We start from the raw sequence: 26,374 nt of genomic DNA, 5'->3' as shown, positions 1-26,374 counted from the left end.
GGAGATAAGGACAGAGTTTGAGAATCAGCAGATTTTAGCTTGTAATTGAGGACCACAAAAGCTTTGGCTATAGAGTATGGAGAAAGCACACACACACATACATACATGTGTGTATATATATATATATATATATATCCTATATGGATGCCAATATAATGAACGTTGACTGTTGACTTATGAAACCAAGACAAACTGATCTTCGTATTAATATTCCATGACCCATGCATTCTCCTACTAAGCAGGTTGGTGGTTACAACACCCTGTAAAGTTTTGCTCTATAATTAAACCAGAATCATGCAGGTTTAAAGAAAGCAATTTTATATAAATATTTTTCAATATTAATCTAATACCCAGTAAGACATTTAATCAAACCAAAATTGTTTTAGTTCTTTTCTGTGCGAATCTGTCTTGTAATAATTAGCTAAAGGATCTTGTATATATATTACATGGGTATGTTTATATGCTTCTCGGTTTAATTTTTAAAGGGCCAATATCGTACTAAAGGTAATAACAAAGTAAATTTAACTAGGCAACTTGTGATCAGATACAAGGGAAGGGACAAAAGAGCAAGATAAGGATGCTAATAAGAGATTTTTGCCCAAGAGTAAAATGCAAAAAAAAAAATATCACTATTAGTCCCTGAAGAATGAGCATTGTATTACTTTGATCCCCAAACATTTTTCTAGGCAGAATGCTTCCTGAACTTTGGTTTTTTTTTTTTTTTTTTTTTTTTTTTTAACAATTTTAGTCCTGGCACTAAATTTGAAAAAATAGATTTTTTTAAATTTTTATATAAGTAATCACATATTTTCGCATAGCAAGTTAAAGTTTTATTAAATGGAAGATATTCTAGTTTGTATGTGTTTTTAACAAAAGTGAAGAAAATATTTTACATTTTCTAGAGGCTACTATGTGATTAGGAGGTGATTATCTTTGTTGAATTTCATAAGTATTTCTTTAGTTTTCTTGTGAAGGACTAAAACTGCCAAAAAGAAAAAAAAAATCAAATTTCAAGGAGTCATCTATCAAGAAGAAAGGTTCAGAAGCAAAGTAACAAAATGCTTATAATTAAGGACTAATAGTGCTAATAACCTTTCTTTAAAAAAAAGGAGAATGAGTCGAATAACATATTTAAAAGGTTGCTTATTAACTTATAGCATAATTTTTTAAAATGGGCAGTAAATAGAATAATTTAATATCTTAAGTTTCTAGCACTATTAAAACCTAAAAATACTGTTTCAAAAAAAAAAAAAAAACATAAAAATACCACCCAACTCTTTCTCCTTCCCACCCTTCTCTTCTTCCTTCTTATAGTTAAGTCGAATACCGACAACCGGTAAATATGATATTTACTCGTAAATATTATCAATCAAACCACTTGGGAGTACACCAATACCATCCGGGTACCACCTTGATTAATATGAACCCCAACAAAAGGCTCATATTTTCGCCCTACTGCTAGATATTTAAATATATACTTCTCTAGGTGTGGAGATATGAAACCATCAACCTACTTTAGTTGACTTCTAGACACCACAACTTAAAAAGAGGAAAAAAACGAAAACAAAACAAAAAAAAGGGTCAAATATAGATAAAGTATTACGAATCTACATTTTTATTTTAAATATATTATGTATATATTTGTCCTTCAGATTTTATTTATTTAAAATTGGCAATAGTTAGTTATTGGAGTCATGGGGTTTATCCAATATATTTAGGCATTATTTTTTGTATTAAACATGTCATGTTAATGGGTAATTAATGGGATATTGTTCCCTAATTTTTAGGCTCTAATCTCTCTATTTAAGTCATTGAATCGAATCTGAAAGGAATGTGGATGAGTATTTCTCTCACAATTTGGTGTCTTTAAAGGTTTGGGTTCCCACAAATGAACCTATAAATGGAGGTCGATGCTCTATATCTATCCTTTATTTTTATTAGTTACAGGGTCGTATCATGAAGCATATCCGCTGCACACATGCATGTCATTGAACTTTGTACTTTGATTCTCATATTCTTTTTTTTTTTTTTTTTTCAGAGTTGGCTAGAAACAATTAAGACCTCGTTTATTTAACCGATTCGAGTTTTCAATTTCATAATCTAGAAAAGGCATAAGGCTTTTGAGTACCTTATAAAGTGTGCCACATCTCTTAATGACCTATGAAAATGCTTAGAGACATACCCTTGTAGTTCACACACGCGCGTGGCGTGGGTAGCCAGCTTGTAGAGGCGTACTTTTAAATAACAGTTTCTCTGAAGGGGTGTTTTTAAAATTTATAAAAATATAATAGAGACTACGAATAAAAATATTGCAACCCTATCTCTCTCTTAGATACTTTTTTGTTCTTATTTTTTTTTCTTTGAATTTTAGTTCTTTGTTTATTGTAAATTCACCAAAGACTTGTAATTTTCTAGAAGCGATTTGCTGTTGAAATCCGAATCGAAAGGGGACAAATAACGATTTAAAGAAACCGTATCTCATACGTGTTTTAAGTCTCCGAGCATCAATTTTTCAACACCAATTACAAGATTTTTGAGCCAAAATTAACGTTTACTCCAGTCTCCGGGAACTCATGCCCATGATCAAAATAGTTATTTCGTTTAGACTTTACTATTTATTGATTCTAGAAGATTCTTATTCTTTCCTTTGTAAAGATTGTACAAAGATATATATTCTACGTTTTTCACATCAATAAAATTGGGAAAACCTTTCACAAAGTTTTCATTCTCTCAAAATCTTTTAAAGAGGCCATTTCATCAACTTTTAAATGGACGTTAATTAGTAGAACTTTATTACTACTACAATGGGAACTTAAGAACTAACGAAGGCAAAAAAACAAAAAAAAAACAAAAAAACAAAAAAAAAAAAACAAAAGAAAGGATAATGGCAGCAAGAAACCAGAAACTCCACATCTAAAATTTGGTATTTTATCAATATATGATTTTAAGGTAAAGTATCAATCTTTGAAAAGTTCAAGGGAAGTTACATAAATTTACCTTTTAGTTTTAGTTTGTTCTTAATTTATTCCTCTATTTTAAGAAAATACAAGTACTTCATTTAGATTTTACAAAATACGTTTCAATTTCATCCATTTTGCATCTTTTGAACAAAAAAAAAAAAAGTAAAAGAAAAGTTACCTGCAAATAATGTTTGAAAATAACTTTGACATAAAAAAAAAAATTAAGAACAACGCATCTCACATTTGATGCCCACCACCACTAAGCACCTAATCTCACGAAGAGCTGTCAAATGGGTCGTGTCGTGCTGGTATGATCCACTTTAATTAGTTACAATCGTATAATCATATTTGCTTAATGCAAACCACTATTTGTTTATGTCGATTCGTATCGATCCAATGCTTAATCTTGCTACTTATTTCAAGCATTGATTAAGAAAAAACTCAACTATTATCAAAATATATTTAACCACTATGTCTAGACTCAATGGCATGTTGGCATATTCTCAACCATGAATTATATGATATTACACCATTTAAAAAAATATCAATTATTTTAAACTTTAAAAAGTAATGCATCTCGATATTTGTACTCATATTTTGTTCAAATCTTCTATAGCAATTAGCAAGAAGACAAGTCCAATTAACGTGTCGTGTTGTGCTAAATGTGTCTTCAGACTCAACCCATTTTAATAGCACCAAAAAAGATCTCATCCCTAGTACATGCCCAGATCTCACTCTAAGTCCTTGATTTGTTGTTGATTGAGATATTTCAATCAATTTTTTCTTTTTATTTTTTATTTTTTGATGGTACATCTCAGGTTTTTCTCATAGGTTGCTTTTTTGATGGTTTTGTTAACTTTTTCTGTTTGCTTTTGCTTATTTTTCTTAGGCTCTTTATGTTTTAGTTTTGTAAGTTTTCTTTCTCAATGTAAATTTTTGCTTATTCATAAAAATGTATTCATGTAATTAGCCTAAGGTTTAAACATTTTAACAATTTCAAATTTTTTTTATTGCTACTTATATAAGGTAACTCCCACTAGGTGTGAGTCCTACTTAGCTCTAGGGGGGTTCACCTTATGTCAATAATGAAGATTTATTTGGGATATATAAGAAACTATACTTGGTTTTTGGACACTTATTTCATTTGTTTATTATTTATTAGGATAATCGGCACTGCCAATTCCTAAACTTTAAATATAGTAATATTTTGATTTTTTGGTCTCTGAACATTTCTTTTTTGACTGGAGAAATGTTAAATACATACTCTATTTATAAACTCTTTTTCAGATGCTATCTTAGTCTTTTAATATGTGGCATCCTCACCTTCTCAAACAAACAAATTAAATGCAAAGTTATTTTCTTTGATTTTATTTACCAGAGTGCCATTCTCTTTTTTGTTGTTGCTACAAATTTAGCTTTATGTATTCCATCAGAAAAAAAAAAAAAAAAAAAGGTGAGACGGCACACATAATATTTTTTTCCCCCTTTTTTTTGCTGATGGACACAAGGAAATCGTTTATTCGATGAGTTATTGGAAGTTTTTTTGGTGCTGCAATACTCTTGGCATAAAATTGAAGAGCAATTTATAAAATTTAACGAATGTAATTATGTGTAAACCTCAAAAAAACCATTTGTGTGTGATTAACCCAAATATCACTATATTAAAAGTTTTTTTGTTTTTTATTTTTTGGATAAAAACTATATTTAAAGTTGAGGAATTATGATATTAGTAATTTTTTTATTAGGTCTTGTTTATTTCATTAATTCGAATTTAAAATTTAAGTTTTATTATAGTAAAAAACTTTTAAAGACAATCATATTTAATTTTTTTACTACAGTATAAAATTTTCATATAAAATTATATTTTAACTCAAATTAACGAATTAAATGAACCCTAATTATTTACTGGCTGGGCAAGTACTTTCCCTCCAATAGGCAATCCAGCTTTATGTTTTCGAAGATCCAAACGAAAGGCAGAAAACTAGCCGTAGAATGTTGAAATCGCCATTCCAAAGTAGAAACACGAGTTCAATTCAAACTCTAATAATACCCCTCCTTGAAAAATGCAAATCAATGTCCGAGCTCAAGCAGATTCATGCTCTGCTACTCACTTCAGGCCTCCACAAACAAAGCTTGTTCGCCTCCTCCAAAATCCTTTCTTTCTCGGCACTATCCCATCTGGGTAATGTCGATTACTCTTTCCGCTTCTTATCACAGCTCTCCAGTCCGACAACCTTCGATTGGAACACAGTAATAAGAGGTTACTCCAAGACCAGAAACCCAAACCGTTCGATATCGGTTTTCGTCCGAATGTCGAAGGACGGGTTCACGCCGGACCAATTCACGTGCCTTTTTCTTACCAAGGCATCGGCTTCTTTGCTGCATAGAAAACTCGGTGAGACGGTTCATGCCGTCATTGCGAAACATGGGTATGAATCGGATATTTTTATCCAGAGCTCATTGATTCATATGTATGCTTCTTGTGGCGATATCCAATATGCACGCAAGGTGTTTGATAAAATGACTCAAAGAAACTTGGTTTCGTGGACTGCCATGTTGGACGGGTATGCGAAATGTGGTGATGTGAAATCAGCGAGGGAAGTGTTTGAGTTGATGCCGGAGCGGGATGTTGTGTCTTGGAGTTCTTTGATTGATGGGTATGTGAAGGCGGGGGATTATTCGGAGGCTTTGGCTCTGTTCGAGCGAATGCGGGCTGTCGATATCAAAGCGAATGAGGTGACTATGGTGAGTATTTTGTGCGCGTGCGCTCACTTGGGTGAACTTGAACGAGGACGATTGATGCATAATTATGTAGTTGAGAATGGGCTGGCTTTGAGCCTGGCGTTGAGAACATCGCTAGTGGACATGTACGCAAAATGCGGGGCAATAGTAGAAGCTTTGGATGTGTTTCGTGAGGATTCTATGGGAAATATGGACGTTTTGATTTGGAACACAATGATTGGAGGACTGGCAAGACATGGTTTGGTGAAAGAGGCACTTGACTTGTTTAAGGAAATGCAAATGACTCCTATTGTTCCAGATGAGATCACGTATTTGTGCTTGTTGAGCACCTGCGCTCATGGAGGATTGGTAGACGAAGCTTGGTATTTCTTTGAATGTCTTAACAAAAATGGTATGACACCCAAGAGTGAGCATTATGCTTGTATGGTGGATGTTTTGGCACGTGCAGGACGGCTAGAAGAGGCATTTCAATTTATCTGCAAAATGCCCACTAAGCCAACAGCTGAAACATTAGGCGCTCTTTTGAGCGGGTGTATAAACCATGGAAAACTGGATCTTGCGGAAATAGTTGGAAAGAAGCTTATAGAGGTTGAGCCAGATCATTATGGTAGATATGTGGGCTTGTCAAATGCGTACGCCATTTTCGAGCGTTGGGATGACGCTAGAATCACAAGACAAGCCATGGATAAGAGAGGGCTTAAGAAGTCTTCTGGTCTTAGTTTTGTGTAAATATATCCAAGAGGGTACTCCACAGATTCTTTCGCTCTCTGAGAAAGCGAATCGTTATACTTTGATTCAAAAAAAAAAACATAATCAAATCTGAAGTCTTCGTTTGGTGGTGGTAAATGGTTTAGGTTTTTTCCTTGTAAAGCAACCAAGTGATTGAGACAATGTGAGAACAATAATCTTCTTGATGGAAGCAAGCAATGAATTTGGACAAATCAGGTCTTTTCTGTTATGGCAACACAAAATAGGCGGTGCCTGCTCGCTGCTGTTCGTATTTTTGGAACATGAAGGGGTTAAAAGAGGCGGTCTGTTTGGTTATTCATTTGTTGATGGGATGGAACAACAAGAACGTTTGATTGACTTAATGGGAATCTACTTGAAAGACTTAAGGTTTGGATGAGTAGAATTGTCGACAGCGGGAAGAAACGTTTCATTCATAGATTCAGAATCATGATTCAAAACCATTCTCGATTTACGTGTGTTTTTTTGTGAGAGAAAACACTATAACGAGTCACGAATCATGATTTGCATCATGGCACGGATCCTTACTCCAAACGCACATGATTTTGGTTACTGGTTGCAGCGAAAAGATGTAGATTGATGATGATTATTGTGTTGTTAAGGAATGCCAAAACAGAGATGTCTTTTTTCAATGGCATGGAAGGTCATTTGTGAAAGCAAAGAATTTTGGGTTTTAGAAAATTCACAGATATCTTATTTTTGTTTTCTCGGGATAGATTCCAGACATTTATGCAGTTGAATCATAAACTTGGTTTAACCACTCTTTGAAGTTATGGGCTGGAATGAAGAATGCTTCTGAAGTATTAGGATTTCTCCAGTGTCAGCAAACTTGAGTTTGTGCCATGTAGAAAGGGAAAGAAAATAAATTCCAATAAGAAGATTACGTAAATGCTATTTTCCACCTTCACTTAATATAGTAGTACTTCGATATTTTTTTGGAAAGAATGTACTTAAGAATATCAACTTGGTATCAACATGATTGTAACACACCCTGAAAAAAAAAAAGTGTAAAACTCACTTTTTTTCGTGGTTATCTATCGTTCACACTTCACATTTTTCTATAGAAATTTTCATTTGCAATTTCTAATTAATTTATAAACTCACCCAATAGTTTTCAATCATCCTTAAAAAAAATGAAAATGATAAATCCAGTTCTATCCATATCTTGAGATTTGGGAGTAAATAACTATTTTTAGGGTTTTTAAGTAAATGATCGAAGGTTTGTAAAATAAGAAAAATGACCGTTGTTTGATTAATTTTAGTTAGGGGTGTTTGCACTCAGTTTGGGAAGTTTTTTTAGAAACCATTGACCAAATTAAAAATAACTTTTTCTTTTGAATAGCCTGGACAGTTTGATATATTTTAATAAAAATCAAATTAAACTAAATCATTTATAAGTGGCTTGAGTGGTTATGTTTGGGTGGTTTAAGTTTGAGATAAGTTTTCAATAATTCACAAAAATTATAAAACCGTTAATCTATAAAAATAAAGATTCAATTTTATAATATAATTCAAAAATAAACAAAATGTAAGGTTTGTTTTATAAGAAATTATAAAATAAAGGGTATTTTCGTTATTATAGAAAAATATGGGGTAAATTATATTTTAAAAATAAGGGTTGTTTTTAAAATTATATTCATCGAGTTATGATTAGATGTAAAAGGGACACATGGACCTTCGCGGAATTTATTGTGAGTCTTTTAAGGTTTTATTCATTTTATTGATTCGAGTTTTCAGTTTTAAATTTTTACGGTAAAAATTTTTAGAAAATGTCATATTTAACTTTTTTTGTAAAAATTAAGCGTGCGTTTGGAAGGGGGATTCGTGCTATAGTTTGAATCATGGTTCGTGGCTCGCTACAGTATTTTCTCTCACAAAAAATACACGTAAAACGAGAATGGTTCTGAATCATGATTCTGAATCTATGAACCAAACGTCCCATAAAAGTTCTTAAAAAATGTCACATCTCAATTTGAATTGAAAACTCGAATATGCGAAGCAAACGATGCCTAAATTTCAACATATTAGCCATAGAAATTTCCTAAAGTTTGACGCTATTAAAAAAAAAATACAGAAAAATGTCATCTGCCTATCTTCCCGTATATTTCGTTTTGCAGCACTGTTATGCAATCAGACTTCTCTTATCGTTGGATCTTCATGATCGAACGGCAGTGGTTTTGCAGTGATTTAAAACTCCCACTTCTCCTGCCGATGCGCGCTCTGTTTCCACACCTTTCCCTCCAAAATCTTGACGCTTCAAAAATCTGAAAACGTTCCTCTGCAGACACACAACATTTGTAAATGTTGAAGGTGCCATTTTCAACCAAACTTAGCACTCTAAATCAAACACTAACAGCCCTTCTTGATAAATGTCAATCAATGTCTGAGCTTAAGCAGATTCATGCTCTGCTGCTCGCTTGTGGCCTCTCCCAGGAAGACTCATTCGCCTCCAAAATCCTTTCTTTCTCGGCGCTATCCGATTCGGGTAACGTCGACTATTCTTTTCGGTTTCTGTCACAACTCTCCTGTCCAGCAACCTTTTATTGGAACACAGTGATTAGAGGTTACTCCAAGAGCAGAAATCCAAACAGTTCCATATTGGTTTTCATCCGAATGTTGCGAAACGGGGTCTCACCGGACTATTTAACGTACCCTTTTCTTGCGAAAGCGGCTGCGTGCCTGATGAAGCGAGAACTTGGCGTCGCAATTCATGCCTGCATTTCCAAACATGGGTACGAGTCTGATAGATTTGTTCAGAATTCAATGATTCATATGTACGCGTCGTGTGGGGACATTGCGTATGCGCGCAAGATATTTGATAGTATGAGTCACAGAAACTCGGTTTCGTGGAATTCGATGGTGGATGGATATGCGAAATGCGGGGATGTGAATTCAGCACGGGAAGTGTTCGAGTTGATGCCAGTGAAGGATGTTGTTTCTTGGAGTTGTTTGATTGATGGGTATGTTAAGGCCGGAAAGTATATGGAGGCTTTGGCAATCTTCGAGCAAATGCAAACTGCAGGGGGTAAAGCGAATGATGTGACTATGGTGAGCGTTTTGTGCGCATGCACTCACTTAGGCGCTCTTGAGCAAGGAAGCCGAATGCATCGGTATATCCTTGAGAATGGGCTGCCTTTAACCTTGGTGCTCAAAACATCACTGGTGGACATGTACGCGAAATGTGGGGAGATAGAAGAGGCTTTAGGCTTGTTTCGTAGCAGTTCAATGCGAAAAACTGATGTTTTGCTTTGGAATGCAATTATCGGAGGGCTCGCCACGCATGGATTGGTAAAGGAGTCGCTTGACTTGTTCGATGAAATGCAAAGGATTCGAATTCTTCCGGATGAAATCACGTACTTGTGTTTGCTGAGTGCCTGTGCTCATGGAGGCTTGGTAAAGAAAGCGTGGTATTTCTTTGAATGTCTTGCTAAACATGGCATGACACCCAAAAGCGAGCACTATGCGTGTATGGTAGATGTTTTGGCACGTGCGGGACAAGTAGAGGACGCATTTCGGTTCGTCTGCCAAATGCCAATTGAACCAACAGCTTCAATGTTAGGTGCCCTACTCAGTGGATGTATGAACCATGGAAAACTGGAGCTCGGAGAATTGGTTGGAAGGAAACTCATAGAGATTGAGCCAGATCATGATGGTAGATATGTAGGGCTATCAAATGTTTATGCAGTTTTCAAGCGTTGGGATGAGGCAAGAAACATGAGAGAAGCCATGGAAAGGAGAGGAGTTAAGAAGTTTCCTGGTTTTAGCTTTGTGGAAGTATCTGGAATGCTCAACAGATTTATAGCTCATGACAAAGGACATCCTAAGTCCGAAGAAATTTATGCAATCCTGATTTTTGTGACAAACCAAATCAAACTTGATGCAGATTACGAAAATCTGGAGTACCATCATCTATTACAAGATATACAAGATTCTTGCTTTTGGACAACCTTGTAATTACTTTTATTTGTAATTTATTGAGTAATGTTTGCTTATAACATCTTACTTTCCGAATGATCTTAACCTTCAAGTTTATTTCGGTCTCTTACGTTGAAGATTAATTTTCTTCTTTCCTTTTCACATGTATTTCTAGGACGTTAGAGGTTCCATCAGTCTAGTCTTGGCTCCCCAAGAAAATGAAAGGGAACTAATACCTCATTCGTTTCGCTCATTCGAATTGAAAATTTGAGTTCAAGAGCAAATCATTTGAGAGAAAACACTATAACAAAATTTGTTGAATATGAATTTTTGTGAGAAATGACACTGTTCAAAAATTTAAGTTATGATTTGAACTAACAAAACAAACGGAGCCTAAGAAAGCTTCCTCGTTCCCCAAAATGTTCAGAAAATTGTACCAGTACTATTGATTAGTGCTTTGTTTTTTCTAATAAAATAGGGGATTTTGAGCAAAACAGTGATTCCAAGATCAAGGGCTTAAGTAGTTAGCCATGAGTGCATCACCACAAACTACTAAACAGAACATAAGCAAAGAATGACATCAAATATGGCGTAGCTTGGCCTCAAACTTAGTGCACTCACTTAAAGAATGTACATAAAAAAATATCTTAACGTGTATATATGTATATTTACATACACACATACTCGGTACCCTGTACCATTTCTTTTTAATCTTTTTCTGTGTATAACTAAAGTAGAAGGAGAATGACAAGCATTTTTCTCAGCAAGCTGCTTTGGAGATCCAGGGGTGTTACATCACTATTGGCAGAGAGATGAGTTTTAGTTAAGAATTTAAAAATAATAATAATAATAAATAAATAAATTTCCTTAAAGAATTCGAGGTCTTGTGAGCTTCAGAACATGAAAGCGCCAGACTCCTTGAACCAGACGTATGAGTACACCGAATCCCCACAAAAATCGGGATTTCCGTCTCCATGAAAAAACAAGAATTTCCATCTCTTACACAATTTTAGGTGACCAAAGCTACAGAATTTTGGAACTTGAATATGGGGAAAAAGTTAAGTGGTATCTTCCGCAAATATGATATCAAACATGAATTGAACTGCAAAGACAATTCAAAAATTAGATATACAATTTTAAAGGAATCAACAAAGTCTCAAAACAGTCAAATTAAACTCCATAAGTTTTGTTGCATCCTACCTTCTTCCATGGGAATGTTAGGCTGATCAACCAAGAATTGCTGGATTGCATTTAGGTCACCGAGACTACCAATTCAAGGATACACACACACAAACATATATTTTAATGAGTAAGCACAGGACTAAAACTTAGAAACACAAATAAAATGAATAAATGCATAGTACACTCCCATATAAAAACCGTACTACATATTTACCTTCCAAAATTATAAAACTTATGGTAAGACAATTTATTTTATTTTATTTTATTTTTTTGGAAGATGGTAGATGGGAATTTGAATGTGCATTCAGTCATTGACTCGTTCATAAACTTTGGAAGCAATCACTACTCCGAACAAAAAGCATTTAAGCATTATGTTTGGTGAACACAAACCTATAAATAACATGGCTAAGGCAAGTTGTGTTTCAGAAGCAATTAAAATGAGAATTGTTGCAATTATCGTCTACGAAATGTAGTTGCTTACTTGGGTTTCAAGGTAACAGCTGAAAGTGCTGAAAACAGCGATACTTTAAGATTGTACCTGGCAAATGAGGAACAACTATCACATAGATTTTGAACCTAACATAATTTAAACAGACAAGTTCAAGGCATGCACATTTTTGTCTATACTTTTTGCAAAATATTCTACATAAGTGCTTGATAATCATTCCCAAAATAAAGCCCCTATTTTGGCAGAATCCACTCCCCATGTTTGCAAAATAAATAACGCCAAAATATAAACCACCCGGTCAAAATTGGGAGGAAAATAAAAAAGAAAGAAAAGAATCAGTTGTCCATAATTGAAGAAGTCACCTATCCTTCTAACAAAAATACCATTGCCCCTGATACTTCATTTGTGAACTAATATCTCCGGCATCGCTCCAAATTTTTTATCTTGTGATACAAGAAAGATGCAGAGACATAGAAATAAATTAAACTGCAGAAAAACGTCTAGGGGGTAATAGTTCCATACTCAGATTGATACATCTCATGAAGAGTCATAAGCCCATCCAAGCAATATGCAAGAGTCGGTTTGATCCCAATGCGTAGCTGCAATTGTTTTTCAGTCAGCCGATTAGTACCACCTTTGACCATTTGCCTACCATCACGGTGAATCTTCCCAAGAGACAAAGTAATACCATGAAACTCTTCCCTGAAATTGGTAGCATAGAATATGCAAAAGCAAAAGACTTCAATTTCTCCTCGATGGAAGGAAAATTAGTAATCTCCTCAACAGAACAAATAATTCTAATTACCCTTTACACAAATGAGTTAGCAGAACAATTCTCCCATAGGCAATACTAAACGCAGGTACAAAATATTTGCAGTAAAAAAATTTGATATCCTCAACAATATCAAGCACTAAATTCCTCTAATTTCTTCTTGTTCTAGCCGTGATGATATCCAAATCTATCATCAAGCTTCTAATTTTAATTTCTAATCTTTGTTATTACTCTTACTACTGGATTAAACAACATAATATTCCAATTAGTCATGCTCCAATAGCACACCGAAACGGAGAAAAATGAACCCAGATTTTTATTTGATTTTATTTTATTTTAAGAAACAAAAACCCCAGGCTCTCTTCCATGAAAACCGCATGAAAAGAAAAACTTACAAGGTCTTTGCCATCGAAAGGAAAATATTCTGTAACGACTCCATCTGCTTCATCAATACCGCGTCTTTGATGCCACTAACACCATTCAAATTACCATAATTCTTGGAATCCTGAAGTGCCTGATTGCGCCCAAATACACAAAAATATTGACACAACAATCAAAATAAGATAAATAAATAAATAAATAAATGTTTGGTGATTATATCAACAAAAAAAAAAAAACCTGTAATCTCTCTATGATTGAAGAGGCGTTTCTGAACTGTAAAACAAAGAGAGATTGAAGCTCATCCCACCGATTCATTTCTTCTCGAACCTTCCTGAACCGTTGCTGGAATTTCTTTATCATCGCCTCCATCTTCGACCAAAAGGGTCGGATTAGACAATAGCCAAAACCCTTTTCCACTTGATAAAAATTCAGCAAAACCCAGAAAGACCCAAATAAGTTGTGGTAAAAAAAAAAAAAACAACAACAACATTAGAAAGAAAGAGTTTTTACTTTTAGTTGCGGTAAAACTAAAAATTCAACCAAAAAAAAAAAACCTTTAATAAAAAAATACTTTTTAAATTACATTTAATAAAAAAAAAATACTTTTAAAGAACTGTGGAAAATAATATTTGAGAGTAAGAAAGTAATCCATATAAAAGATTTAGAAAGCATTTATGATATATATGACTTAGGATTTAAGGTAAAATACATTAAGAAATAGAAAGATAATTAAATAAAATTAATAGGTGTTAGCGCCCCGATTTACCGGGTGCGATTGATTACGGTAAGTGCACGGAGCGTGAACAAGTAATAAAGAATGAGTAAAGTATCGATTTCACGAGATTGACTTTTAAATTGATTACTAAGTACTATGATTATTACAACTCAACTTTATTTAAGCAATCGTAATAAATGAAATTAAACTAAAAATAAACACAAATATAAACACGAAATTACGGTATGGGAACTTCTATAGACAAATGTTCTAGGTACTTGACGTCGCTTTACTATTCCTATGTTCCTCCTATTGAGTAATTGCTAACCAATTTTATTCTATTCATTATCAAGTGACCTAATCTAACCTCATTATCTCTCCTAGCGTCAAATGAGATAATAGACATAAGTATCCAATTTGATATCCCTATCTAAATTGTCTACCTACAAATCATTAAGCTTAACCCTTCAATTAATTTCAAGGTATTGATCACCTCCTGGTCTCACAACTACTAAGATTCTTAAATAGATTATCTAAGTGTTGATCTTCTACCGGACTCACAACAACATAAACTGTGTTTTTCTAATTTTAAAATATAAACTCAATCTCTCATGAGCATCAAATTCACAATATAAGATTATCTAATTCACTTACCAACAAATTAGAAGCATTAAGCACATAGAAACACAAATGAATAAGCAATAGAAATTGACTAATAATTAACAAAATAGTCAAAAAATAGTTCAAATAAGACTACATCAAGTCCTAGAATATAAAATCTAGCTCAACATAGTAGAATTCATAACCAAAAATAAAATCTAAAAACTAAAAAGGAAATAAAGGGAGAATGAAGAACTATGTTGGAAGAATGATCTTTAAAGCTTGAATCCACCATCTTCTTCAAAGATCTTCAATAAAACCATAGGATTTGAGCCTCCACAGCTTCTTCTTCTCTAGGGAATTTGTGCCTCTTTTTCCTCTCTTTCCCCCACTTTGATTCTCAGCCCATTTGCCTTTTATATCCCCTCAAAATGTGCCTTAAAATGACATCATTATATGTATAGGCGCTACAACGGATGTAACTCCTGCTACAGCGCCGCCAGGTTTTTTGGAAAAAAAAAACCTTAGCAAAACGGGCGTGACCGCAGCAACGGATGGTTTTTCTACTGCAGCGGCTGATTTGCATAGCCTTGGGTAGAATTGGCTCCAGACGCCCGCTGCAGCGCCATTTCTCCTTAGTGTAGCCCTCAAAACATCTTTTTTTGCTACCTTTTTGTCCTTGAAGCTCTTTTATTCCATTTTAACTTCAACCTACAAAAACAAAATAAAAACGCATCAAACTAACATAAATGCTTGAGAATATCACAAATAATTAAGTTCAAAAGCACGTGATTTGTGAGTAAAATACTCACTCATCAAACACCCCCAAACTTAAACATTTACTTATCCTCAAGCAAAAAAAAAGAAAATAAAAATAAAGACAAAAAACAACACCACAATTTAAACCAACAATAGACTTAAAAACCAAAGTGCGAGTTTTGTATCCATTCAATGCATAGACATAAATCTCAAAAGCCACGCAAAGTTCAAAAATTCAAAAGAAATGCAAATACTGAGATTTTCTAGAATTTCAACATCAAGTACCAATTTTACCCCATTCAAGACTATCAAAATGTAAGTGTGTACCGAATCAATCTCACTCAACCAATTTAACCCCGGGTAGACCTAAGTGTTTCAACGGACAATGAAAGATCTCTAGATAATTCAATTTAGAACTCCTATAAGTCCAAAAACAGAGGAGAAATCATATCCCAGGTGGAGTATGCTAGAGTGATTGGCAGTTTGATGTACTTAATGAGGTGTACAAGACCTGATATTGCTTTCACTATAAGTAGATTAAGCCGATTCACGAGTAATGCAGGAGATAACCACTAGAAAGCAATTGTGAGAATACTAAGGTACTTAAGATATACTCATGATTATGGACTGCATTACACAAGAGAACCTGCTATTTTAGAAGGATACTCTGACGCAAGGTAGATATCTAATACACATGATTCTAAGGCTACCAGTGGATATGTATTTACCTTGGGTGGTGCAGCTATTTTATGAAAATCCTCTAAGCAAACGGTAATAACCAGATCCACGATGGAAGCTGAGTTTGTCAATTTGGATAAATGTGGTAAAAAAGCTGAATGACTTAGACATTTCTTAGAGGACATTCTGGATTGGCCAAAGCCTGTACCTGCAATTTACATACACAGCAATAGCTAATCAGCCATTGGTAGAGCACATAATACGATGTGTAATGGTAAGTCTAGACATATACGTCGTCGACATAATACCATTAGACAACTGATCTCAACAGGACTCATAGCCATTGACTATATAAGGTCGAAAGACAATATTGCAGTTCTGCTGACCAAAGGACTGAATAGAGATCAAGTTGAGAAAACATGTAATAAACAGGTCAAAGAAGTGGAAACCCAACCTAGTTTACTGGAGATCCCAATATCTAGGTTCAATAGGACTATAAACCAGCTGAGTTCGCTACGGGGGTAACCCCGGCCTATTCCTATGATGATAACAGTGAAACCCGTACGAGAAGAGGTTAAACATTGGTTTTTAATGATTCTTATGCATCAGATATGTTAGAAATCTAAGCGGAGTAATACAGGTTACTCTACATTAAGAAATCACCTAAATCACCTATGTGAGAGAGAAGTAAGGCCGCTTCAAAGGAGAATTGTGAGGGCTCAATTCTTTAGAAACTCTTGTAAAACCTGGTAGATGTTCATGGCCAAAACAAACATAACCATGAGAAGTGAACTATGTCAGGAAGATGTCTGTGTGAGGTATATTAACGTTTACACCAAGGCAGAACAGTTCAAGGACATCGCGTCTACTGGTCAGCCAATAAAGTTAATGTATTCTCACAAGGGAAGGTTCACGGGTTAACGTCTACCTATCTTTTGCAGGCATCGACCGTAGAACTCTATCACCGTGTCGAGTCTGTGTTTTTCTCGTCATCATTCAATTTTCATTCATGTGGGGGATTGTTGAAAAAAATGGCTTAATTAGCCATTTTAAATGCCCATTTGGAGGCCCATTTGGGAATGGGGCCCAATTAGTTTTTAGGATTGGTCTCGATAGATTTGCGTTCTCCATCACGAGGAGATTGAAATCGAATATTCATACACTCAAAATGGATATTGGGTGAATGAGAAATTGATGTTCTAAGTATGTCACTTAGAATGGTTAAGGTAGTTGGAAATTGTAAAAACCCACATTGGCTAGGAATGAAGCCTTTGTGGTGTTTATAAGTGATTACACTTTGAAGCCTAGGTAAGCATATATACTAGAGCAGCTCTCTCACACACAGAAGGGTAAGCATGGTAACTTGATTTATTTGACCTCGGACAGTTCAATGTCAGATTACTAAGAATCTTCCTTGCCAATTCCTTAATTCTTCCAAGAATGGGTGCACATATGAAATCAGAGATAACAATTATCACTCTCTGACAAGTCTTCCACGAACATCAATGCATGTACAATGTGGAACTGAAAATGGGAAAACTTTTCTCTCTTTTCTCTCTATGAAAACCGGCCACTATAGCAATTAGAGAGTAAAAATTGTGTTTTCTAATTTTCTGTAACATCCAATTTGTAGAGTTCTAAGAGAGCTCTTTTCTTTAACTTAAAGATAAAGTAATGAAGATAACAACTTATTTAATAAATTCACAGTTGACTTTTAGAATAATTTTCTCTTTCCTCTATCTGTAGAAAACCGGCCACCATAGGAAATCTCTCCCTGACCAGTAGAAGGAGGAAAATTTTCTGCTTATCCTTTTGTCTAATTTTGACTCAAATTCAAATCTCGTTAAAGTCAAACTTCAATTTAACTTGAATTCTAATTGGATAACTTATCTAATAAGTAAACTGGATAGCTTAGAAAGTAAGCAACTGAATCCCAGAAGGATTCCTCCTATGCTGGGTGTGTATAACATGTGGTCTTGCCCACATGTGTGTTTCAAAATTTAATATTAGACAATCACATTATTTCATATCCAATTAATTCTCAATTGGTTATTTTCGAGTGATTTAATTTAGAATTCCATAATTTTAAATTCTCATTTTACCCTTAGTGTCTTATAAAACTACAAGGACGACGAGTGGACTCATGGACCTATAATATCAAGCTCCAATAAAAATAATAATTAATCAAACTCTTTAATTAATTAATTAATTCTATTAATTCTAAACTTACTGAGCTATAAATTTGGAATTGCACCATAGACATTTATTTATATCTGTGAAACATCCATATCTTTCTCCTTAAATAATTCATAATTACAGCTAGGTGAAATCTGTTAACTTCTCTAATTACATCTTTCTCCTTGAGTCCTATTAATTCTCTGATGAATTGTATATTCATAAAACAAATTCATAAATACGAGCTCGTTACATATTCAAGTACCGAAACAACCTTAAGGGAATTATTTATCTATTTCATTTTCAAGAAAGAATGGATTTCATCTCGTAATATTAACATTCCTGGCTATCGACTTAATCATGTCTCCAAGATAGAAGGAATGGAATTTAATAATTTCAAAATCTATAACGAGTAAGTTAAAAGGCACGAATCCATAAACATGAGTCTGGTAATAACTCAGGATTGAGATCATTCTATATATGACCATTGATGAGTGAGTTTTACTCGCTCATTTAATATCATTTTACACTTAATATCTAGTTAGTTTTTGAGGTTTTTGTTAGCTTTTATGTGTGTTTTTGTTCTTTGTTGGAAGGTTAGGTGAAAGTCTATGATTTGGAAGGTTTTGGACAACTTTTGGTAGAAAAAGACAGCAAACACAGCGTTTAGGCGCCAATTTGTAGTGTTTTGGCGCTGAATTTTACGGAACCAGTACATGTAGGCAAAATGAGTAGCGTTTTGGCGCCATGATAGCGCCATAGCGCTCTAAAAACTAGGCTAATTTTGTACAGCCAGCGCTGCAACGCTAGGAACTCAGCGCCGCGGCGCTACGACGCGAGAAAAGACGCGTTTTGAAGGCCAATCGTGAGAAAACTTACCCGTTTTGACCCTAATGCTTCAAAACATATAAATAGATGATTCTAGGGCAATTAAAAAGGGACTTTTGGACTGGAGAGTGACGGTTGACTTTTGAGAGGATATTCAAGAAGAGAAAGGAGAATTGAGTACGGAGAAGAACAACGACAAAAAATCCAGAGACGGAGACGCTTCAATTCAACTCCAAACTAATTCTTTTTTTTCCTTTCCAATGATTAAGACTTTGTTTAGGAATTTATTTTGTTTAGAGATGAATTAATTTCTTTTTCTAGGGTTACGATGTAGCCGGATTATGAATGTTCAGATTCTTAATCTTCTTTTTAAGTAATTGATGTTTAATCCATATATGCTGAGTATTTCAATTTATTCTTAATGGTTGTGATTGTTTGGCTAACTATTACATGATTTTGTATTTAATTTGAGACTGAGAGGTGATAATTAAATAAGCTCTTAATTGAGATACCATGAGTTGTTCATAGGATAGAGATATCTATGATGTTTGTGCAGTTCTTTTGAATTTCTTACACTTAATGATTTTTAACAGGTTTAGAAGTCTGACAGAGATGTAGAGTTTGCTTGTTGGATTAAAATTATTGTTGCTTGAAAAAGAATAATAATTGCTTTAGAGAAATTACTGTCAGTATGGGATTGAATGTTAATTTTCTTGAATTATGAGAATTTGAATAGGATTAATTTTGGTGAAATCGAAAACCCTAGAGTCTTAATCTATTGAATTTTATTCCACTGCTTAGCATTGTTTAATTTATTTAATTGTTTTAGTTTTACTTTACTTAATTTTATAAACTTTCTTTTCGATTATTCAAATAAAATTGGGGTTAATATAATTTCGGTAATTAGTAAACAACAATCCTCGTGGGACGATACTCTTATTCACTATTATATTACTTGATTGTGATAGCGTATAATTAGAATTTCTTTACTTAACAGATTTTATCAGACACTCATATTGCGTCTTGTCGCAATCCTGCATAATCACATTATGTAAAATACACTTATTCGATATCTCTCCATACCAACAATGCGAATAAGCTCGTTCCATTCTTAATGAGAATGACATGTATTAATAATATTTTAATTAAAAATTCTAAACTTTAATTAAATTTATTACTGACTTATCTCGATTATTATCCTTAAATATTATCCTCTAATATATAACCCTTATATACTATATTTAAGGTCACATAATAATCGCGAAATTTTTAATTATATTCGTAAAGTATATAACAATACATGTACATAAATAATAACGTTTATATATTATTAAATAAATAATAAAATTTAAAATTGCATCTCATGTTTTAAGAATACCATTTCCAACAAGAGAAGACTAGTAGATCCCAACTATGTTGACACCCACAAGCAATCTTATCTTTTACCAAATTCCTAATTCAATATTATTAATGGGCAAAGAAAATACAAAGAGTTAAAGAAAAGGGAAGAACAACAAAGTAGCAACAAGGAAAATTCTAAATAAAAGCATCTATAAAAGTAACTGGTAGACAGTCTCGGAGGATTAAGCCCAACTTGTACCCTTGAAAACAATCTACAAATATGCCTCGTTAAAAACACTCAAGTCAAAACCCAGTGCAAAATACTAGAAGGGAAAAGGAGTACATATTTACCATAGGGTCGGCTATGTACAAAATCTGTAACAAGAAAACCCTATTGAGTCCTTAACAATGGCTGACAAACAAAAGTTTGGTTGCATTAAACCACCATTCTTGATCGTCCAAATGAGCAGCATGTGAGGCCAATATATATCCGCAACATGATTTCCTTCTATGAATGTGATAATTAACAGCTCAAACTAATAAAATCCCAACCATATCTTTCAGTGATCTCAGTAGCACGAATGACACCCATCAACTCAGCTTCATATGCATGAAGAATACCAAAAAGGCTTTGCTAAACAACCTCTGCAAAACCCCTACAGGTTCTAGAAATGCCTCCATATCCGGCCAAGCAAGGAGAACCATTAGACGTAATGAGATATAAGTGATCTGGCGATTATTTGTAATAAAAGCATGTATATAGGATGGTATCCACGGAGAACTGGTTTACAACAATTTATATGTAATCACGGGATGGAGATAGAACAATGCCGTCTAAAGTGATGTTTTCTCTCTTCAAGAAATGGGAATACCAATGAGCAGAAAGCTTACGTCGTCTTTTCAATTCCGGATCATCAAAATTTATGTAGTAGAAGCCGAAGCGGGCTTCATAGCCGTCAAACAACTCAAAAGAATCCATAAAGGACCATGCGAAATACCCTTTCAAGTTTGATCCGTTCCTACGTTTTAAGAATGGAAGCCAAACACAAGGAAAAAAACAAACATTAACTTATAAAACTTAAAAGAAACATGCATTATACATACGTGTATTCATATAATAACAATGAACGAGTATAGATGAACACAAGTATTAACTGTACAAGTCTACAACTGTTTTAATTTTCATGAGATGAATTTCAAACTATTGAGAAAAGCAAGATGTCAAATTCTATTTTGGGCTGTTCTAGTTACCTCTGGTACATTTCCATCTCCTATCCTCTTATTTTTGGTGTCGTCAACCCCTGACTAATTAGTTCCTAACCGAGAAAACTGAGGATAAATTTTTTAATTTTTTAAAGGAGCTAATAACATGCTCATTGCATGATAAAGAAAAATTCAAAGAAACAATCATATTAGATATCGCACCTCCTTTTTCAAAAGTTTGAACATTTCGCACCTCCTTTTGTAAACTTTCAAGTAATATTATGACGGGCACAAGACTATCTCCGCAAATTTCAAAGTCTATCTAACACAGTAGAATGAAAAGTATTCTAAAATAAGGCTAAACTTGAATATTAATAACGTTCCAGCTCCGTTTGATTCGCAGGTTTCATCTTTTGGGATAAAACCTTTAGGTTTGCACCTACATGTGAGGTTTCTGTGGTTCGAACTGGTATTTAGTAGTGTGGGGTCTAAACATGGAATAAAATTCGAACCAGTGTTTGATTACATTGTTAGAACTATTGGGTTTTAAAAATTGTGAGTGAAAAATGAGTTTAATGAACAGTGTTTTAGATTAGAATGAAAGAACTTTGGGGTAGTGGGGAGGTAAGTTTTGTTCAACCTTTAATTTGAGGTTGAATTGAACCCAAAACCCAGATCCAAATTCAAACCCTAATGCAACCAAACAAGGGTTTGGATTGATTTTTGGGTTCAAACCCATCACAACCCTCCAACCAAAAACGCTAGAAAAAAAATCCACTGAATTAATTAGCCTTATTTATAGGCTGATAAATCCTACACTATTTACCAATCCTAATTCAAATAAAACTATAAGCATCTTAATACCAAATAATAAATATTAAAGAATGCCAATCAAATTTCAAATTTCAAAGACTAATTGGCTAAAAAAAAAAAAAAAAAAAATAAAGCACCGATATATGCATGAAGTATTCAATTCTCGGCTAGTTACTACTCCTGTTATATGGCAGTGTAGAGCTAAAACACATACCTTATATTATCAATGACACACCTAATATATGCCTGCAAGTATTCAATCCTCGGCCAGTCTTCTAATGTTGAATTACGCTGAGTTCTTTGACCTGTTGAACACATTGCAACAATTAGAACATATTGCAACAATTAGAACATAGAACCTGTTAGTTTACCAATCCATCCCAAAAGCTTAAGCTATTAGGAGGTGAGTCAACAATAATTTTATATTTTAACACTCTCCCTCACGTGTGGGCTGGACAATGGACAATCGTGTGGGTAAATTAATTAGAAAGCCCAACACGTGAATATTTAAGCTCAAGATATATTAAAGACCCAATAGTACACGATTTGTGAATATCTAAGCCCAACACATGATGACAAATTAATTTATTTATATTATTATTATTATTTGATAAAAAGTGGTAGTGATCTAATAGTACACGATTTGTGCACCAAAACAAAGAAAGAAAGAAAAAAACAAAGGGTAACTACTAGTAAGATTAGTTTAGGAATTTCAAATGACAAAACAAAATGTCAGGATTAGATTTTCCTACTAAATATAATAAGATATACATTTGAAGTAATCCAAAACCAAGGGTATATTTCTATAAAATTCGGTATACATATTATGTTACACAACTACCATAAATTAATGATCTTCGAGTAACTGATTTTAAATAACCGTGATCTATATTCTAATTTTGGAACTAAGGGACTATTATACAAGGAACCACACAATTTCAGATCAATTTCTAAATAGCTTGGAAATCAATAGTGATAATCTTGATTCACCGTCTATAATGTTCATAAAATTTCTACTTCTTGTGGTGTTCACGTTCATCCGACGATCTTTTCACAAAATAATCTGGAAATAATGTCATGATGATAAAGAACAAGAGAGAATACCGTTTTCATGGATATAAATAAGAGGATCGTTATAATGTTGCTTTATATGCTCCAGAACACCAGTCAGGCCCCAGGGTGCAATTGGATACTGCGTCAAACTAGAGAATTAACAACACACTAAAAGAATTTCGATCCATATACCAGTGGAAAAATTTATGTTCGATCTTTTACCTCAAATGTTAACGTGGAATTTAGTACATCTGCCAGGAAAAAAAAAAAAATATATATATATATATATATATATATAATCCAATTAGTCAATTCAATTGAAAACCCTGTTGAAATTAAATTCTATTTGATTCTCAACTGACTGATCCACTAAGATAGAGAGTATTGATTGACAAAAATCCTAAGGGCAACTATTGGATGCAATTGAAGCTGTGTGAAGCGTACAACATTGACTTGTAAGCTCAAATATGTGATGCTGAAAAAAGAAAAGACACTTACACTCTGTTTGGTAAGAAGGAAAGAAAATGGGAGGGAAAGGAAAACTATAATGCATAGAAAATTAGAATGATAGAAAAGATTTTGAATTTCCCTTAACTTGTTTGGTATGATAGGAAAGAAAGAAAATAAATCTACCTTCCCTTGTTTGGTATTGGAAGTGAAACTAAGGGATGAAAAAATTATTATTGCTGTAATTACCTTTTTGCCCAAATGATGATAATTTTGGATGAAAAATGATTCAGTAATTTAACTTCATTTGTATAGTTATCCATATTTTCTTTTTTAAAATCGACCCACTTTTGGAGGGATTAAATATAGTGAGACCCACCAATAAAAATTTTCATTCAATTTTCCTTTCCTTCACAATTTCCTTTCTACCAAACAAGCTAACTTCCTAATTTCCATCCCAAAATCCCTCCAATATTTTCTTTACTTCCACTTTTCATTCATACCAAACACACTGTTAAGAAGTGCAACTAGTTTACTGTTAAATGTTAAATAATATCTGTTGCTGATCATTTTTTTTTTTTTTAGTTATTTTATTCTTCTGATAAGAACAAAGAACGTTATTGAATATCAGAGGAAGTATATAGAGGACATCTCGTAAATCAAATACTAAACAAACAAGTATAGAAACTAACATTAGAATCCAAAAATATGGATCTAAAATTTCTCAGTCCTCCAAACAAATCAGAAAAGGAAAAGTTAGAGAAGTCCTAGTTTGGAAAATTGATAAAATGCCATCCAATGTTCAATTTTTTCCCAAGCATCCTCGATACTCCAATTCTTAAAAGTTTTTTTTATCCCTCTCAATCCATAAGAAACCGTCAACGACTGCAAACACTCCTTTCGGGATCCTAAAGATTTACAAAGAGTAGATCAACGAAGTTGAGACTACCGATTTAAAAATGGATCTCTTTACCATGAACCAGTAGAACCCCTGAACTTTCCCCTTGGTCTACTATGGATTATCACTGAAAGGAAACATAAAGCAAACAGCCCCTAAATCCGCCTCCTCCATCCAACTGCACAACCTTTTTCTCCAAGATGAAATCTAAGGTTGCGTTTCATATGAGAGTTCAAACCAGGGTGGTTTTGATTTTAGATTCAGAATCATGATTCATGGTTTAAACTTAGAATCCAAACCCTGGTTCTGAAACCGGAATCAGAACCAGGGGTTTAAACCATCTAAAACTAGGGGCGGAGGTGGTTTTATTTTTTTGGGTGGTTCTGGTTTAAAACATCACATCAAGGTTTGAACCTTGAACTTTCCCCTTGGTCTACTATGGATTATCACTGGAAAAAAAAAAAAAAAAAAACATAAAGCAAACAGCCCCTAAATCCACCTCCTCCATCCAACTGCACAACCTTTTTCACCAAGATGAAATCTGAAAGATCCCATTCAACGTGAACAAAGCCTTCTCAAGATCTATTTTAAGAACCATGCCAACCTTACGTCCTACTTTATAATCTTCTACTACCTCAATAGCCAAAACTCATGAAAAGAAAAATTTTTGTGATCGAGGTTTCTTTCTACAGTTATGCCATGTTGTTCAAGTCATAAATCTTAATTTGTTTGACTTTTGATGCAAGTAGAGCTGTTCAAGTGAGGAAAGCATACAATGTAGTTGTATTCCCATGTCTGCAATAACATCCCCTCTTTCCAACTGAAGTGTGTTGGATATGTTGTCTAAAAATTAGTAGTAGTAGTAGTTGTTGTTGTTATGGGGTGAGGGAATTATGACTTATGAAAAGAAACAAAATGTCTGAAAGATATTTTGTGATGAAGCCTCGAGGTTTTTCTATTCTCTTTTTTTTTTTTTCCAAGGTATTTTTGTTCCTACAGTTATGTCATGCTGTTTAAGTTACAAGTCTATATTGTTTTGACTTTTGACACGTAAAGCTGTTCAAGTGAAAGAGGCATACTTTCTAGTTGTATTCCCATGTCTGCAACAACATCTCTCTTTTCCAACTGAAGGACGTAGGGCATCGTAGTGACGTTCATTTCAAAGTAATAATTCAGTCCAAGAAAGTCAAATGAACTCCTAATGCTTTCGGACTCTTGGACAGTGAAGGCCGGAAGCCTTGAGCCTGCATTCTTCTTCATTAAAACCGGGTAATCACCGAATACCAAGGGATTCAAAAACCTATAACAGCAAAGTAAATTCAGTAAGTACTCAAAGGCAACACAAACTGACAATCTCTTTTTTCCCACCACCGGAGGAAAAGAGAGGATTGTATTAATTCCAAGTTTGAAATAGCCTTTTGGACAAGTAGACAAAAACCACTGCAGCAGAAATTTTTTCTTAAAATAAAGGGCCTCAAAGGGTGTATTGTTTAGCTTACCAACCGATAAACAAGACATTTGCTCTTTCAGTAGCAATTTCATCATCACTGCTGTCCGTTAGAGGCACAAACGAAAAGGACAGGAGATTCAATCCTATAAATCCACGTTGCTTGTCCTGCATTTAACAAATATTTTTCTCAAGGGATCAACAAATATGATATATGTTTTTCCTTCGTTGTAAATTTCTAATTTCTCACAATCAGATCAAACATCATAC

The 26,374-nt window shown here is 33.9% G+C and overlaps 3 protein-coding genes across 3 annotated transcripts in view; 1 reads left to right on the top strand and 2 right to left on the bottom strand.

The window, feature by feature from the left end:
- Positions 1-4,952: 4,952 nt before the first annotated feature.
- Positions 4,953-10,403, top strand: LOC21390948 (pentatricopeptide repeat-containing protein At2g13600). The gene is made up of 2 exons (XM_010114240.2): positions 4,953-6,427; positions 8,750-10,403. The coding sequence occupies exons 1-2, from the start codon at positions 4,953-4,955 to the stop codon at positions 10,401-10,403; spliced, it is 3,129 nt and encodes a 1,042-aa protein (XP_010112542.2).
- Positions 10,404-10,958: 555 nt separating this feature from the next.
- LOC21390947 (uncharacterized protein At5g43822) lies at positions 10,959-13,587 on the bottom strand. The gene is made up of 6 exons (XM_010114239.2): positions 13,385-13,587; positions 13,162-13,280; positions 12,517-12,696; positions 12,028-12,084; positions 11,565-11,629; positions 10,959-11,466 (listed from the first exon to the last, which is right to left on the bottom strand). The coding sequence occupies exons 1-6, from the start codon at positions 13,514-13,516 to the stop codon at positions 11,423-11,425; spliced, it is 597 nt and encodes a 198-aa protein (XP_010112541.1). The 5' UTR covers positions 13,517-13,587; the 3' UTR covers positions 10,959-11,422.
- A 6,849-nt stretch (positions 13,588-20,436) lies between these two features.
- Positions 20,437-26,374, bottom strand: part of LOC21390946 (beta-glucosidase 3) — a 16,858-nt gene continuing 10,920 nt past the window's right edge. The window contains exons 10-13 of the mRNA XM_024176161.1: positions 23,535-23,563; positions 23,364-23,451; positions 22,474-22,564; positions 20,437-21,262 (exon numbers count right to left, since the gene is read on the bottom strand). Coding sequence (XP_024031929.1) covers positions 21,040-21,262; positions 22,474-22,564; positions 23,364-23,451; positions 23,535-23,563 — 431 coding nt within the window. The 3' untranslated portion in view covers positions 20,437-21,039. The remainder of the gene's footprint in view (positions 21,263-22,473; positions 22,565-23,363; positions 23,452-23,534; positions 23,564-26,374) is intronic.

This window comes from Morus notabilis, unplaced genomic scaffold, assembly GCF_000414095.1.
Source record: "Morus notabilis unplaced genomic scaffold, ASM41409v2 Scaffold432, whole genome shotgun sequence".
In the NCBI taxonomy this organism is placed as follows: Eukaryota; Viridiplantae; Streptophyta; class Magnoliopsida; order Rosales; family Moraceae; genus Morus; species Morus notabilis.
Note: the sequence above shows the minus strand (reverse complement) of the source record. Positions and strands in the feature narration are given on the sequence as shown.